General features: G+C 35.1%; 1 protein-coding gene across 1 annotated transcript in view; it reads right to left on the bottom strand.

Moving 5' to 3' along the window:
- Window positions 1–17,981, bottom strand: part of NRK (Nik related kinase) — a 92,704-nt gene that overhangs the window by 8,282 nt on the left and 66,441 nt on the right. Inside the window, exons 8-15 of the mRNA XM_032474694.1 lie at window positions 16,802–17,151; window positions 13,927–14,113; window positions 13,328–13,483; window positions 9,618–9,761; window positions 7,539–7,697; window positions 4,450–4,550; window positions 2,713–2,856; window positions 2,279–2,428 (exon numbers count right to left, since the gene is read on the bottom strand). Of these exons, the coding sequence (XP_032330585.1) occupies window positions 2,279–2,428; window positions 2,713–2,856; window positions 4,450–4,550; window positions 7,539–7,697; window positions 9,618–9,761; window positions 13,328–13,483; window positions 13,927–14,113; window positions 16,802–17,151 (1,391 nt within the window). The remainder of the gene's footprint in view (window positions 1–2,278; window positions 2,429–2,712; window positions 2,857–4,449; window positions 4,551–7,538; window positions 7,698–9,617; window positions 9,762–13,327; window positions 13,484–13,926; window positions 14,114–16,801; window positions 17,152–17,981) is intronic.

The following is a 17,981-nucleotide window of genomic DNA, read 5'->3' on the forward strand; positions in this document are numbered from 1 at the left end:
CATCCTTCCTTCACAAAAAAATGTAGAATTTCTTATCTAATGTATATAATCTTAAAACATCTCCAATACACAAATTCAGAGATATATTAGATGACATAATATGAAACAGTAAGAAATACTTAACAATTCCTAAATCTCATAATGCATAAAACAACATGACAGAATTTGCTTACAGATGTTGTCACATTAATTGCATTCTCCTAAGACATGAACAATTAATTCCTCTATCATGTCTCAAATTAGCAAGTTATTAGAAAAAAGGTCAGAAACTATACTTGCCAAACCCAGCGTACTCAGGCCAAGTGCTTGAGGCCATGTCTCAGCAACAACAATTCTTAAAACTAAAATGGGGATCCAAAGGCGAAAAGCAATTTTAATGCGTTCCCTGGGTACTCGCATGAGTAAGTGAATCAGAAAAAGAGATGGAGGAAGAGAGAAAAAGAAATTGCAAGAAAAAAGACTGTCACAAAAAAATTTTGTTTAGAATAAAACTGGACTGCTGTAAATGCAGAAAGCCTCAGAGGTAATTCTCTTGCTTCTCAGATGATTCCTGAAGTAACAAGATATTCTTTAGCATACAGGGCTCCCTTGTTGCTTTACAGCTTCTGTCTAGCACTCTTGGAAAAATATTATTTTTAGTACATTCTGTTTCAGAAGACACTATCCTCTTGCTTATATTAGAGTCCTTTCTTTTTTAATGGGTCAAGACACTAGGGCATGTAGCTAAAAATTCTATTTTTGAATACACTTAAGGTATCTTAATTAGGCCAGAAAATGATTAAATGATTAAAAAAAGACTCATCTTCTTTCATTCTTGCTTCCACAATAATTAATTGATTGCTTCAAAAGAAAATAATTCTCCTTGCTTAGTAGTCAAGTGGAACACAGGATTCAAACTTCTTGAATAACTTTTCAAATATATATAAACTTGGACCAATATTGTGATGTTCAATAATGCACTAGCTCCAAAATAAAAGCTATCTGATATGACATAAAAAATAAGATACAGGAAGCAAAGGCAGATGCTCCAAGTGAAGAGTACTATAATATTTATATCAAAATTAACCTGAACTCATGTCTAAGTGGCTTTGGCTAGGCTTGGTTCATTCAGTATTTTCTACATTATAAATGGTGATTTCTATATAATCATAGGTGACAACTGAGTGATCAGCTAATTAGACTGTTACATATGTCCAAAATGTTTTTTAAATGTCTTCACTAATGATCTGACAATTGATCCATTTAATTTTCAGAGATATAATTCTGAAAGCTGTGTAAAATATCATTACTAAAGTGATTTAGAAGTACATAAAATTTTCTCCTTGATTTTGTATAATGTTAACTGCTAAAACATTAGTGGTCGACAAAATGGGGGATTAAAAAAGGATGAAGCAGAGATTTGTTGGTTCAGCCCTTCCTTTTAAATACAATTTTCAATAGGACAAACATCAGTTCTACCATCAAATTTGAGACACAGTGGAATTATATTATGTATGGTATGTGTGTGGGAGGGTTATGATGTTATCACCAAGCTCTTTATATAAATGATGTGTACAGTATTTTTTACAACTATCCATATTTTAAATGTGCCATGCTTTCATATTTATAATTATTGAAGAGTTGTCATACATTAGATTTTAAAATGCTGAATCCTTTGATCATAAATTCTAAGTATAATTTATACTATAAGAGAAAACTATATGATAATTTGCTATATATCACAGTTAAAGTACTACCATCTGGATAAAGAAGGGGGATACATATAATAATGCTGCAATACTGATGTCATAATTTTAAAAGATCTCTCAATGCATTATTAGGTGTAGAGGACTAAAGCAAGGATTGCAAATTCATGTTTACTAGGGCCAGTTATTATAAATACATAAAGTTAGATGGAGAGAGAATGTACAGCATACATCCCATCTAAAAGGGAGCAGGCATGAATTGATTCCAGTTGATTATGGCCAAATAGTAATGTGGGTCTGATGTTGTCAGATCATTGGTTTATCAACAGAAATTCAGATTTTTACATGTAAACTGTATTTATTTAAAAAAATACTGTGTCAGACAAAATCTACCTGTAGAACAGACTTATCTCTCTGGGCTGAGAAACCATCAGTGATTTTTGTTTATCCATTACTACTTTCTGTCCCTCTACACTTATCTTTTAGGTCTCAGTTCTAGCATAGATGTTGATAATCATATTTTTAAACCTTTCAGAGTTTTGACAGTTGGAAATACTCAAATTCTGTTACACAATAATTTCTAGGGATCTTACGTTATTTGGCAGGGTCACATCAGACATAACCTCAGATTCTGCATCAATGATGTGATATCCATCTGCTGAGCTGAAGAAAATCTTTAGTCTTTTTTCAGAACCAATAGCCAGGTCAACTGTCACTGGCTTATGACCAAGTGTTGGAAATACCTGTAGATATAAAACCAAATACGGCCAAAAGGCCAAAAATGACACTCTGTCTAAGGTGAATTCCCCACCCTTTTGCTTAGCAGGTTTATAAAACCCAAAATGATTTTTTTAAATTATAATATATTTAGAGACCTATGTATTAGAACTTTTGTTAGGTCTGTTATTAGAATAAGAGCAATTATATTCAGGTTCTAAATACTGAGTTTTCCTTCGAAGACCAAATCTCCAATGACCATAAGAGCCTTGTATGGCTCTGCACTGTTTGCTGTCTTTAAATTCCTTGCCTTGAGCTTCAGCAAATGAAGGAGCTCATCTGGTCTCTTAAACCGGTTAGCTGGATCAGCTGCCTGTATTTTTGCCAGTATTCGTATATAGGCTTCATAGGACATGTAGTCTCCTTCGGAGTCTGCTGATTGATCAATGCATACTTGGTAGGGAATGAAAAAGGCCAGACATGTTAACCTACCATAGACTGGATGTACTCTAGGCTCCTATGGTTCCTAGTCCAAAGAAACAAAAAGTCAAACAGGTTTCATTGCCAAGTTCAGGTCACAGTAGAGGACTGGACATCACAGGTTTCACCATACTGTAGTCATGAGGTGGAATTCAAGAACTGGAGTGAGGACTTGGACCAGGAACTGTGTATCAGACTAGACAGATTGTTGGTACTTACCTTCTTTGCTTTCCAGCTCCATACCAGGTAGCTCTGACCAATCAGCAGACACCCAAGAACAAACCCATATCCAAATACTGACAGCTGACCCAAAGCCCAATTTACGGAGATCAGATCAGGGATGTGATCTGTGTCAGGACAGACCCAGACTCTCTATATAGTAGTTTGTGCTATTTATAAAAGAACACGTTTATTGTGTAAATAGACATTGAGGGGCAGTCTTAAAAATTAGCCTGTCTTTATCTTATACATGTGATGTTTTGGCCTACAAAATATACCATGTAAACACATGTGACCTAAGATACAAAAGTATTTCATGAATACTTTGCTGGGGTCTATCATGATATGTCATGATTGGTGCTTTGTATAAAAAAAAGTCCATGGACCAACCAGTTCAAAATCTCCTGAGATGTTTGCTAAAAATATAGATTCCCAGGCCCCACTCCAGACCTACTAATTTGGCCCAGGGTTGGGTCTGAGATCTAAACTTTTAACAAATGCTCCAGATGATTCTTATATACACCTCAGATTAGAAGCTACTGGACTCTATGTAATGCTGCCAGCTCATTAATCAGTCTTTATTACTATAAAACAAATACAAAATAATCCTGTTTATGTTGATTTCTGGAGCATTATAAAAAGATAACAAAGATAAAAATAATCCCCAGTTTATGAGGTGTGATTAAAAAATCATCAGCAACTTAATTGTTTGGGACACTAAATGGTTACCTTAAGAGGGTGATCCATAGAAGTTCAGTTAAACCATAATAAAAGTGGAAATATTAATTACTCATAATCCAAATAAGCCTAACCACCATTCTTTGCAATAGTTCTAGAGAAAAATGTGTTTAGAGATCCAGCTTGGAAGGAATATAGATCCACCCTTTCCTCCCCATCCCCATCTATTATAGCCCTGGTAATTAGAGCATAGGCCTTCTCTTCCCTCATCCCTCTACCATTGTCACATCTTTCCTTACCTTCCCTCTGCTCTCCACCCCCCACTAAGAGAGAACAGGGATGTTCTCAGCTTCAAGTCATTGGGGTGGCACCCAAAACCTGTTTTGGGGGCTTTAGAAGAGAAGGTCTTCATGTTGACTACAGGAATTGGGAGTGAGGAAGTGGTGGGGAGGTTCCTGTAAGGGGAAGGGTCAGGGATTTCCCTCACATTCTCCCTTGCTGTGGTGCCTGTGAATTGTCTAAAAAAGGGTTAAACGATAATTATTGACATGGTATATTCAAATTACATTAACTGTAGAAGAACTGTATATATTTCTGCTACTATATTCCAAAATACTATTCTGTTTACAATTTCTCAAAAGAAAAAACAAAGAATAAGCAGACCACTCACTTTAATAGCAGTGCTTTCATCAAAGGACTTTGGTGCCCATGCATACAGGTGAATTGATGATTTCAAAGCAATTGCAATATACGTTGTTTCTTCATGTTGGACTACAGTGATAAAACACAAAGAAGTAGCAATACCACAGAGTTAACAAGAACACTCAAGTATTTGTATTTGTCATTGAAAATATCATAAGCACAATGTAAGAGCATAGATCATATATTTTTAGAAAAGCTATTTGGCTACAATTTGATGCCCAAAAGAAGGTGACAAAAATAGTGTATAGTTTTATGGAGTATATACATTAGCCTTCAAGAACACTCTAAATTGTATACTGAAAATTACAGAACATTGCTGAAAGAAATTAAAGAAAACCTAAATAAATAGAAACACTTTCTCTGTTTATGGATAGGTAGACTTACCATTAAGAGGACAATACTATCCAAAGTGATCTACAGATTCAGTGTACACAATCTCTATTGAAATTCCAATGGTCTCTTATGCAGAAATGGAAATGCTGATCCTAAAATTCATGGAATTGGAAGAGGCCTCAAATAGCCAAAACAATCTTGAAAATCGAAGTTGGAAAGCAAAGTTGGAAGACTTATACTTCCCAATTTTGAAACTTAACTACAACCTATAGTAATCAAAACAGTGTTGTACTGACATAAGGATAAGCACATAGATCAATGGAACAGAATTGATATTCTACAAATAAATCTATACATCTATGGTTGGTGATGCCAAGACCATTCAATAGGGAAAGAATAATCTCTTCAACAAATGGTACTGGGACAACTGAATATTCACATACAAAAGAATGAGTTGTGCCTCTTACCTCATTCCATATAAAAAATTAACTCGAAATGGATCGAGGAGCTAAATGTAAGAGCTAAAACTATAGAACTCTTAGAGGTAAATATAGGAATAAACCTTCATGGCACTAGATTATTATATTTGACACCAAAAGCATAAGCAACAAAAGAAAAAGATAAATTGGGTTTCATTAAAATGAAGACTTCTATGTATTAAATGACACTATCAACACAGTGAAAAAAACAATGTATGGAATGGGAACAAATATTTGTACATCATATATCTGATAAGGGTCTAGTATCCAGAATATATAAAGAATGCTTACAACTCAACAACAAAATGGTAAATAACCCAAGGAAGATATACAAATGGCCAATAAACACTTGAAAAGATGCTCAACAACATTATCCATCAGGGAAATGCAAATCAAACTAGAATGAGAAGTCACTTTATACCCACTTGGATGGCTAGAATCAAAAGACCAACATCTACAAGTGTTGGCAAGGATAAAGAAAAAAATGGAATCTTCATACTTATGGCAATGTAAAATAGTGCAGCTACTTTTAATAACAGTCTGGCAGTACTATCCAAGAGAAAAAAAATCATGCATTCCCATGTACAAAAACATGTATGAAAATGTTCATAGCAGCATTATTCCTAATAACCAAAAAGTGGAAAAAGTGCAAATGTATAAAAAATGTATAAAAAATTCAATAAACAAAAGGTGATATATCTATACAATGCAAATCTACTCAGCAATAAACAGGAAATACTGATACATGTTGTACAGATCAGAGCATGGATGAATCTTGAAAACATTATGTTAAGTGATAGAAGCTTGTCACAAAAGACTATATAATGTATGATTCCATTGGAATCATGGAGAAAAGACAAATCTATAGCAAAGATAGTAGATCAGTGGTTACTTAGAGCTGTGAGGGGAATGAGGTAAGAGGAATGAAATGTGGAGTGACTGCTAATGGCTGTGAGGTCTCTTTTTGCAATGATGAAAATTAGATCATGGTGATGGTTACACAACTCAATAAACATACCAAAATCACTGAATTGTATAGTTTAAACAGGTGTATTTCATGGTATGTAAATTATTTGAACAGAATTTTTTAATTAAAAAAGAGAAATGTACAGAAAGTATATACTTGCTCTTGGATAGACCTCTGACTCTTATGGAATATGTTATCCTACTGCTAGATTTATACTTTGTGCTAAACCCTTCTTCCTTGGCAGGAACATTGTTTCCGTCTTCTCTAGCCAAACTTCATCTGAGACCAATATATAAGAATTTCCCCCTCCTCTCCCTTCTTTCGCTCTCACTCTTGCTCTCTTCTCTGTCTCTCTGAGTCTAGCTTGTGCTTTCTTTTTATTTTGAACTGTTCAGAAGTAGGTCAATGAAGCATGATTAATAAACTTCCAACAAGCAAAGGAATTCTCTGTTAATCAAATACTTCCAATAATTTTATTATATGGCAGTAATTGGTGTCTGTCCATTATTATGTGGATCTTGGAAGGTTATGAAAATACCATGCAAATATGATTATGTTGCTGTCCTCCTATATAAAGATGCTACTGTTTCACCTGTCAGTAGGACAAGTGTTTTTGGTTGTTATTATAGCTGAGATGGGTTGGAATGGCGTCAGCCAAGAAACCTAAACTAGTCCATCTGCTTACCAAAAGCATAGATTTGAAAGATAAGTACTTTTGTAAACTCTCTCTTACTGAACTAAAAAGTTGACAAGTTAGTAAGAGGTAGGTCTGCTACATAAACTTTGGATTAACATCTTGGAATATCTTTCACCTCTGGTTACCAAATTTATATAATATGATTTGGAGGAAAGTAGTGATACACAAAACTGGAAGAAAGTATCATATTTATTTAATGCCTAATTTGTCTGGGTACTTATTTCTACCTTTAATGATGTATGCGTACATACATACACACATATGGAAACCTATTCTGGGAAAGCCTTTTTGTATGCAGAACAGAAATGATCTGTTGAGACAGAAATATACTGCTGCAACAATTATATGATATAATTCCACATATCTCTTACCTATGCCATTAGTTCTGTCTGGTGGGCAATTAGTAAAGAGAAAAGAAGAAAACCAAGGTTGAGAGTAGAGGGAATTTGCCTCAGAAATAGAACAGAATGGGATAACATTACTCCCAGTTGTTGACAGATGAGTGCAGAACTGTGTATCAGAAACTAACACAACATTGCAAATTAACTATACTTCAATTAAAAAAATAAAATGGGACTTACGAACACTGAAGTGTTCACAGCCTGTCAACTTATCAATAGCTTTGCAGGCTTCCTCTGTCTTTAGCATTTCCTCTTGTCTTCTTTTACTTTCTGGGTCATCGTTCAAAATCTTGTTCCTCAGCCAGGTCAAATGATATACCCGAAGTCTGTTCTTACGGCCTGATAGATAAGAAAAAATGCAGTGTTTCAATTCAGTCTATTTTTTATATATTAGAAGAACAAAAGAGGTAAAGATATTTTGCCTGCTTAATCAAATGTTTTCATTAAAGTAAAAGCACTTTTAAAAAATGACACTGCAGCAGAGTCTTCCCTTGAGAGTTTGGAAATGTGATTGCAAAGTTTCTCTTAGTCTCTCACTTCAAAGAGATAGCAGAAGTGTCTACCAGCTGCCTATGTGGAAGGGAATGTAAAATACTTCTTTGGGACAGGTTAAGACTGCCACTGTATGGGCAACAGAATTACTATCCACTCATATATAGCTTGGCTTTTATCTAAGTCATGACCTTTCTGGGATTCAGAGACCCAGAAGCTGTCTCTGGTAGAGTGTATATATGAAAAGGATGTCAAATGTATTGATTGTTAGGCATTCAGGGCCAGGGAGATGGGTCTCTGTACTCTTTCATTCCTGCATATTTACAAAATAATTGAACAGTTTTATTATTTTTTCTCAACCTAATTTATCTCTAATGTTAACTTTCTAATTGTAAATCCCATCAAATTCTTACAATTCCTTAAGGAAAAACAAGCCATTAAAATAACACATTTATTTTCATTAAAGATAGTGACTTTATACTCATTTTTAGGGTTTATGATTACAAGATTTCTAGGCCCAACAGTAAGATTCTTATTTCTGTAATTAATCTTAAATATGTTTTACATGACATTTCTTGAAGCAGTGTTAGAATTCAAGCATCTATATCTATTGCTATTCTATTCCTCAATGGTAAAATAAATTTGAGCTCTAAACTATTAGGTATATGTCTGCTCTGATGTTCTCAGTACTATTTAATGCAAAATAATCCACATTTAAGAGAAACTTAAACATTAAAAGGAGTACGTTTGGGTTAGAGAAAGCTGGATAAAAAGTAAAGAAATCTGTTATCCAGATGTACAGCCTATAAGCCACCCAGATGCTTTCAAAAACTAAATGTTGCTTCTATGTGCCTCAAGCAATTTTAATGAATGACTATGACACACAATCAAAAAAATGATGAAGCTTTAGTATATCTACAGAGATTTTTCTCCTCTAACCAAAACTTAAAGCAAAGTTAATCATATTTAGGACTATACATAATCATTAATTAACGTGCAACATGGGCTGTTAGGTATAGACAGGAAGTGTATAAACACATGCAAATAACTGTGATTAACATCATTTTATTCTACAGTCAAACCATTTAAAATTTTTTTCCCTAATCTTTCAACAGTCATTTTTTTACCTACAGTCAGCATTAATGTTAGTGCTTTCCTGATACCAAGTACTGTTTATTAATGACAATAATTATTAACATCCATTTACTTCCTCTCTCATATTCAAAGGTACAGGCTCTGACTAAGAAGTTCAACTACTATCTGGGAATAATGAAGAGGTCTTAGGGGATCCATTATTCTTACCAACCCTATCTGTAGGCTCTTATGATAAGGTTGCGCCAGAGACGACAGAGTCTCATTTTTACCCAATTATTGTCCTCTTTGTTCTTTGTTGCTTCTGACACATAGTTTAAAAAGGTGTATGGTGGAGGTTAGTGTGGTCGTGTGTGCATGGGCATGTGAAGCTGTGAGTTGTGAAGTTGTAAGCGGTTACTCAGAAAAGACCTGAAAGGATGCAAATGACATGGTTTTTCTTATCTCTGACCTAGGACAGGTGCATTACAATCAAATATCCAGACACCAAAGGACAGTCAGAAGTTTAAACCGTAAATAGATAAGAAAATAAAAGTAGGAAAGCCTGGTGTCCCAATTAAAAGTTAAATTTAAAGTGTTTTCCTCTGAACACTTTCACCTGAAAAAGTCTTTAGCCTAGTTTGCAACCTAATTAATCTGCATAATTACTCAGCTAATTTTAGTTCTTAAACAAACCAGAGATGGTAATCAGCAAATTGAGTGGCTCTACAACTTGAATCTGACGGAATGGTCTTCGCTTTATAAGTTTAGTAATGTCTGCCTTTCCGCTTCTGTCCATCAGATACAGATTAGATCGCGTTCCCAACAGCAAATTCACTCCTGTTTGTATATAAAAAGAAAAGTGTTATGTTAGATCAGATTACATTTTTATAATTTAATTTATATTAGTATTTTTGCTACTCCAGTGTGCTGATCTATATAAAGGTAAAGTTTATCATTTTAGGCTAGTGTTAACATCATTTTGTGTAAAAATGAACTCTCTACCAACAGAACAAGTTGATTTTCATTAAAATATAGAAGATAATACCCTCTGGCAAAAATCTACTGGCTGGTGTCTAGAGTGACATCACAAAAATAGAATTTTATGTATATCTCAGCACCTTTTAGTAATGTTCCAAACTTTATAAAAATCAATCAACTCTTTTGAAAGTTACCATTAAATATTAAACATACTTAGCACATGTAAAGACTCCAATTCAGTTGGCCTCTCATTCCTAACTATAACTAAAGGTTTTAAAGCTTTTAAAATAATTATATGTAAATTGTTTTAAACTGAGTGATTCTGTGTTCATTCATATATTAAAAAACTTACATTGCTAAATGCCTATAAAATTAGTACCTACTTTCATATATCTAAATTCCTATACTGTTATTTGTCTGCTGGCTCTATTCATTCAAACATAAGCACTGCTTAAAGCCTGAACGAGAAGACTAAAATAGAAGACTGAACTAAAGTTAGAATTCACTTCAGATGGGGGTCAGGATCAAGAAGGTGTAGTAGGAAGACCCTGAACACATCTTTTTCTATGGGCACACCAATATCACCACTATTTACAGAGCAACTATCTATGAGAATGACCTGAAGACTAGCAGAAAACATTTTCCACAAATAAAGATATAAAGAAGGAGCCACAAGATGGGAAGGAATGGCAGAGATGTGGTATAGTAAGGACCCACACCCCAAGGTCAATGACTCACAAACAAGAGGGATATCATAATCACAGAGGTCCTCCGCAAGGAGCAAGGGGTCCAAGCCCCGCATTGGGTTCCCCAGCCTAGGGGTCTGACATTGGGAAGATGAGCTCCCAGAACATCTGACTTTGAAAGTCAAGTGGGGCTTATATCCAGAAAAGCCAGAGGGCCATAGGAAAAAGAAACTCCACTCTTAAAGGGCATGTACACAATCTCACATGCTCCAACTTCTAGGGCAGAGGGAGTAGTTTGAAAGGTCCCTGGGTCAGACCCACTTGATCTTGGAGAGTCCCCCTGGAGAGGCAGAAGGCAACTGGGACACCCCCAGGGTACTGAGACACTGGGAGCAACCATTTTGGGGATTTTGTTCTACCACGCTGACATCAGTCCTGACAAGCACCATTTTTGAATCCTCCCCCTTGCCTATTAGCACTGGAAGCCTACCTCATCCACTTACAGGGCCCCAACAATTGCATACCACCAGACTGCACAGCCATTTGCATAGGAAGACTGCCCTGCCCACAAGTGAACCCACAGCAGCTGGGAATTGCCAGGCTGCATAGTCAGCCATGTGAGGAGTCTACACTACCCAGAAGCAAGCTGGCAGCAGTTGTGTGGCACTGAGCTACATAGCCAGCCATGCAGGGAGCAGCAGGCCCATAACAATCACATAAGGCAGAGCCTTGTAGCCAGCCAGGATAGGGAACAGCCCAACCTATCAACACACACACAGTATTTGGTCCTAATACAACAGAAACACACAGCTCACATAGGAGACACCCCTGGAGCATCTAGTTCTGGTGGCCAGAGGGGAGTATGCTGCTGGACCCCACAAAACATCTCCTACCTAAGGCTACTTCTCCAAGATGGGAAGATACAACAGACCTACCTAAAACATAGAAGTGAAAACAGAGAATTATGCAAAATGAGGAGACTAAGGAGTATGTTTCAAATGAAAGTACAAGATAAAATATTAGAAAAAGAAATAAATAAAATGAGATAAGCAATCTACCTGATAAAGAGTTCAAGATAATAATTTTTAAAGATGTTCACAAACTGAGGAGAAGAATGGATGAACAGAAAATTTCAACAGAGCTAGAAAATATGAAAAAGAACCATTCAGAGATAAAGAAACAACAGAAATAAAAATTAAAGGAATTACAAGTAGATTACATAATACAAAAAAATGGATCAGTGATCTGGAAGACAGAGTAGCGAAAATCACCCAAGATGAACAGAAAAAAAGAAGAAAGAGTGTAAAAAAAAATGAGGATAGTTTAAGGACCTCTGGGACAATATCAAGCATATTAACATCCATATAATAGGGGTCCCATAAAGAGAAGAGAGAGAGAGAAAGGGGCAGAGAACTTATTTGAAGATGTAATAGCTGAAAATTTCCCTAACCTGGGGAAAGAGACAGATACCCAGGTCTAAGAAGTAGATAGTTATTTGAGTTATAATAGTGATCATTTCATAAAGTATTTAAATGTCCAATCATTATGCTGCACACCTGAATCTAACATAATATTGTACATCAGCTATATTTCAATTTAAAAAAATTCACTTTAAAACTCTGTGGCATTTTTTCCCCTTAGCCTGAGACACAGAAGGAAATTAGCAAACTAATGTAAGAGAAAGCACTTTAGTGTCTTCAATCTACTTGGACAACATTTATTCTCCAAGCGTATAAGGATAAAAGCCGTGTCTTGGTCTTCATTTTCCCACCCTGTCCTTTACCAGTTCTCTGAGTAACACCCAGTGGCAGGTATAGGAACTGCATCTTCTTTCCACAAGGGAATCAGAGAGGGAAGGAAAAGTATAATAAATTTTGACTATAATCTTTAATTTTTCAAATTATAAAACTACAAGTTATTAAAATGAGTTCCTGGATATTAAGTTCATCTCTGGGTTGTTGCCTGTCTGAAATGATAATGAAATATACTTGCTTTCTGGTTATCTGACACATTGTATTAGTAGAACTTTGAGGCATGCTTTTTTCCTAAATTGTTTAATCCACCTAACTACAATGTTTGCTACACGGATCTACATTTAATTTAAAATTCTGTCCTCTGTTCAACCATACATTAAGCAAAATCTATGAAATTGCAGGTTGGAGGTTGGCATTTACTCTGGATTTTTCCCTTCCTTGCATTTATTTATTCTGCTTCATTTATAATTCAGACTAGCTTGAAGTAAAATATTGTCTCAGCATTACCAGTGTGGTTATAATTCTTCTGGAAAGAAAAAGTCTATCAAATTTAAGATATTATAGAATGAACTTTCTCTACAAATCCACAAGATTTTTTAAAGACAAGAATCTAAAGAAATCATTCTTGTAATATCTCATTAGGTATTATATGCTGCACACTACCCTAAATCTCTGAATTAAAAACAGTAAGCTTGAATTTTCAAATAATCATAACCTAGTCCAATTTTATATTTTAGCCAAGTTAATTCAGTTTATAAAGAAAAACAAAATAAAAAGGGGAGGGAGCAATACAAACATCAAACTGTATTGAGTGAAAATAAATCAGCAAATATATAAATAAATAAATAAATAAGCAAATTAACTACTCTCTATACATATTGGGAATGGTTTGTCAATAGCAAACACACGTTTTACATCTATGATTTTTCACAGGTTTGCTACATAGATAAAAATACATTCTTTAGAAAACAACTCAGAAACTCACCCCACAAAGAACCACAGCAGATCTCAGAAGTGAATTCCTTTTCATACATGTGGATTAGTGGTTTTTTACATGCAGGAGAGACATATAGTGGGTTAACATTGACCTCAGAGGGTCGCTTAGATGACTTCTCAGATACTTCCACTAACCCAGCATATACTGTGAAGAGAAGATATTGAGGGAAATTACTAGTGTATATACCATATGTGCTTGAGTATTTTCACAAATGAGTCCAAGCCTAGAAAAATTCCTTTTCCTTTATAGTATTTTATTTTTTACTGGAGCTATCATTTCTATAACTCCTAAACCATCAGGTAACACAAATCAAGATGGTGAAAAATACATTTCTAAAAATGAATGTCTTTCAAGTTACTGTAAGTAGATTGCAAATGAAATCTAAATGAGGGACTCAATTTCTCAACTGTAGTTCGAATTTAGGTGCCATAAAGATTTAGTGAAGAGTAGAGACATATCCAGTTGAATTTATGTCAACTGCATATCAGAATAATTTCATTCTTTTCTGATCATGAACTAGTGGTCAAACACTGTATTTAATATGTGAACAGACTGCAGCACTTGGAGATTATATTAAACACACTTACAGATGGCACTGGCAAAGTCAGTATTTGCAGCCCTCTCAGAACCATTGGAAGGAGATGATTGGCTGGCAGAAAAACCTGATTCTGTTGATACTTCTGATATGTCCATACTGTCATTCTCATCATCAGGTGCTACAAGTGCAGCATCTGAGGCAATGGCATTTGAGGCCTCACTTCTACCACATGGCTCCTGAAAGAAGATCAAAAATTGATTTTCAATTCATTAGGAAATTAACAGTGAGAGAAACATAATATCCCTACAAGTCATCAGAAAAAGATAATGCAAAATTTGTAACATCTATAATTCCTCATCTTTATAAAATCCACACTTAACCAGAACTCACCAATGCCATCAGGAGACAAAGAACTAGTCTATATTGAGACAATTGATGTCAGAGTAGAAATTCAAGGAGTGTGAAATCCTTAGCTGTACAATTTGAGGACCTAAAATTTATGGGATTTTTACTATGCAACAGGTACTCTGCTAGGCACCTTATTTACGTATTGTTGTGAAGACTCACAACAATCCAAAAAGTAAGTCTGATTATCTCCATTTTACTTACAAAGAAACTAAAGCTTAGTGAAGTTAAATAAGTTATTCAAGGTCATAGGGGGGGATCAGTTTGAAGCCAAAGTCTGTTTGATTCCAAAGCTTATATTCATCTATGCTGTGCCAAACAGCTACTTGAAAAAATAAAAAGCATCAGTGTGGGGGATTCAGTTCCATTTTGTGAAATGACCAAGCTAATGATGGAAAATCAATCAACATATTCAAGAGTGTGAACATGCCTTAGTGAAAATTCAGCCAGCTTTCATTAACTTACAGAGAAACTCAAGGATAAAAGCCACAAAATTTGACAGTTTATGTGGGATGCCATACCCTGTGGAAAAACATACCAACTGCTTTTGGTAAGTCTGTCTATTGATAAATATTTCTTTGTATCTCAACAGTGATTCTTGGCATTGAGACAGTTGTGCTGCCCTGTCAAAGACTTGTTTTTTATGACCTTTCCTTCCACAAAATTGTTGTATGGTAAACATGTCCTTTTAAAATTAAAATGAAAGGAAGATCCATTTATTCTGTAAATGTCAAAAACAATCTTGAGATAACTGGAGATATCCAGGGGTGCTATGAAAACTATGCTGGGACATCTTGTTTTAATGCCTCTAATTAAGATAAGTAGGTAGGTAGGTGGATGGAAAGATAGAGATGAGAAAGAGAGAGACACACACACACACAGAGGCAGAGACAAAGACACATACTTTCCCACTGATACTCCTTTCCCATTGGAAACCATCTAGGGAGTTTCCTTCCTCTCCATTTTCTTTGTTTCCTTCCTTTATTGATTTCTTCCATAATAACTGTGTGCCTATCATAGACTAATCCCTAGACTGGACGCTAGGATTGGGTGAGTGTGTAAATAAAAGTAATTAAAGATGGATTAAACATAGTTCCTGCCTTTTTTAAGAGTTCATAATCTATTGTGACAGAAGAGCAAATAAACAAATTGCTAAATGACTATATCATAAGTACTAAAATAAAATGATGGGGAAAATATTTACAATCACAGATAAAGGGGTGTATAAATCTGCCTTGGAAAGTCAAAGATGATATATAAGTTGGATCATGAAATATAACTAGTTCACCAAGCAGAGAAGAGGTGAGGGGGAAGCCTTATAGACAGGGAGAACAGCTTGCACAAGGTCGCTAATTCATGAAAGCGTGGCATCTTTTATGCTAGCTTGTATGATAGGACAATAGGCTGGGAAAGTAAATTGGCATGATCTTTCCTCTGTCTGGAATCTCACCTGTGTTTTCAGATATCCAAATACTCCCCATTTGTCAAGAATTAGTTCATATACCACATGCTCCAGGAAATAGTCTCTGTGATATCTAGCATCTGTGAAGCTACTCGAGTGTTTAAAAACCTATCTATAAAATCAGTAAATGTTTTGTGAATGACGAAATCATTGTCTAAACACAGTACACTACTTCTGTTTAAATTGTATGTGTTAATGGTTCCTCAAAAGTTAAAATAGAATCTAGTATTTCTGCTCCTAGGTATATATCTCAAATAATTGAAAACAGGGACTCCAATGACAGATACTCGTACACCCAATGTTTACAGCAGCATTCTTCATGGTAGCCAAAAGGTGAGAATCAAACAAGTGTCCAACAACAGATGAATGGATAAACAAAATATGATATATTCTGACTATGATATGACTATGGAATGCTATTCAAGCCTTGAAAAGGAAGGAAATTTTGATACATGCTACCATGGATGAACCTTGAAAACATTATGCTAAGTGAAATAAGCCAGACCAAAAAAGACAAATATTGTGTGATTCTGCTTATATAATGTGCCTAGACAGAAAGTAGCATAGATGTTATTGGGAACTAGGGGGAGGGACAATGGGGAGTTAATTGTTTAATTGTTTGAGATGATGAAAAATTTCCAGAAACAAATAGTATTAACAGTTGTACAACATTGTGAATGTAGTTAATTCCACTGAATTGTACACTTAAAATGGTTAAAATGAAAAAAATTATGTTACACATATTTTATCACAACAAAAACTTCCCAGAAAAAAATGTATGTGTTAACAAACAATATTTTATGATCTGAGTAATAAAGGCAAACAAAGAAAATATATTTGTCTCTGGAAGAAAATAGAAGCCATTCAAATTAGAAGAAATATACACACACACACACACACACACACACACACACACATACAGCTATAATTTAAGATGTTTAAGACTTTGTGATAAAAGTTTAAAATATATTTGGAATGGCTGGAAACATGGCATATCACATGAAGAAACACATTCACAAGGAGAGGAATTCATTTTCGTTTTCAACTGGTGCATTACCTCCAGTTGATGTTCAAAATCCTGGGATGCTGGTCTTTCTAATACTGGATCATCCGCCTCTGAGCAATTTTCTCCTCCACTGAGTTCAAGGGCTTCACTCTCTTCATTGGTTCCACTGACTCTCTCACCTTCATTACTCTCCTTGCCTCTTCTTCCACTGCCTGTATTGGCTCTGTGTCCTTCATGGTCTCCAATGGCTGCACTGCCCCCACTGGCTGCATTTCCTCCATGGCTTCTATTAGCTCTCTGGCTTCTATAGCGGCTGAAACTTCCTTCTCCCTTATCACTTCCAGCTTTACCATCTTGCTTGCAGCTTCCATCACTGCCATAGCTTGGCCTGATAACAAGATCTAATTAATGATAGAAAGCTACCCAACAAAAATACATTTGAAAGTTAGCAAATGAAACAAAATTAGGATGTCTTATACATATGTACCATTTCCGGGCATGTTTTTGCTCTATGTGAACACTACTGGTATGATACAGACACAAAAAATGTCCCTATGTCCTATCAATCTTAAATACTGAATTAACATCATAGCCACCATCAACTCCCTGGCTGCATTTGGATGGCAGATGGAAGAGAACTTGCATCCTTCATTAGGAACATGTGTTAGGAATATGTTTTTTCTTAAATAATAGACTACTTCATGCATTAGCAACTTCACAGCCACATGATCAAGCCCATATTTTTGACTAACCACATATTTGAATAATTCTTCTTGTGATATAAATTATGTTAATTTAAACATGTGCCTTGATTGTCTGATATGTTTATTATCTACTTTGCGACAGATTCCCATTGATTGTTCTACTACTACCACCAGAAAGTTCAGTAATATAGATCTCATTAAATTAAGATAGTCACTTAATTACTTGCTAAGAACACCAAGCTTAGCAAAATGCCTCAGTGATCTTTTGCATAAGAGACAACATAAACATGTGCCTATGACAATTCAAAGAGCAAATTTATTTGACAAGGGAATTCCTGGTAGTTTTTTTAGTTGACAAAAAAGAAAAGTGTTGAATGATCTGTAGTTTGTTCTGACATGTATATCTCCAGTAATATTTAAAGAATAACAAAACAAAATATAGATTTCAATATTATAAAGCAAACAATTCTCCCACTGTTATTTATTTTTCTAAAAATATAAAAATGTACTGTATTAATGAATCATCT

Source organism: Camelus ferus, chromosome X (genome assembly GCF_009834535.1).
Source record: "Camelus ferus isolate YT-003-E chromosome X, BCGSAC_Cfer_1.0, whole genome shotgun sequence".
NCBI lineage: Eukaryota > Metazoa > Chordata > Mammalia > Artiodactyla > Camelidae > Camelus > Camelus ferus.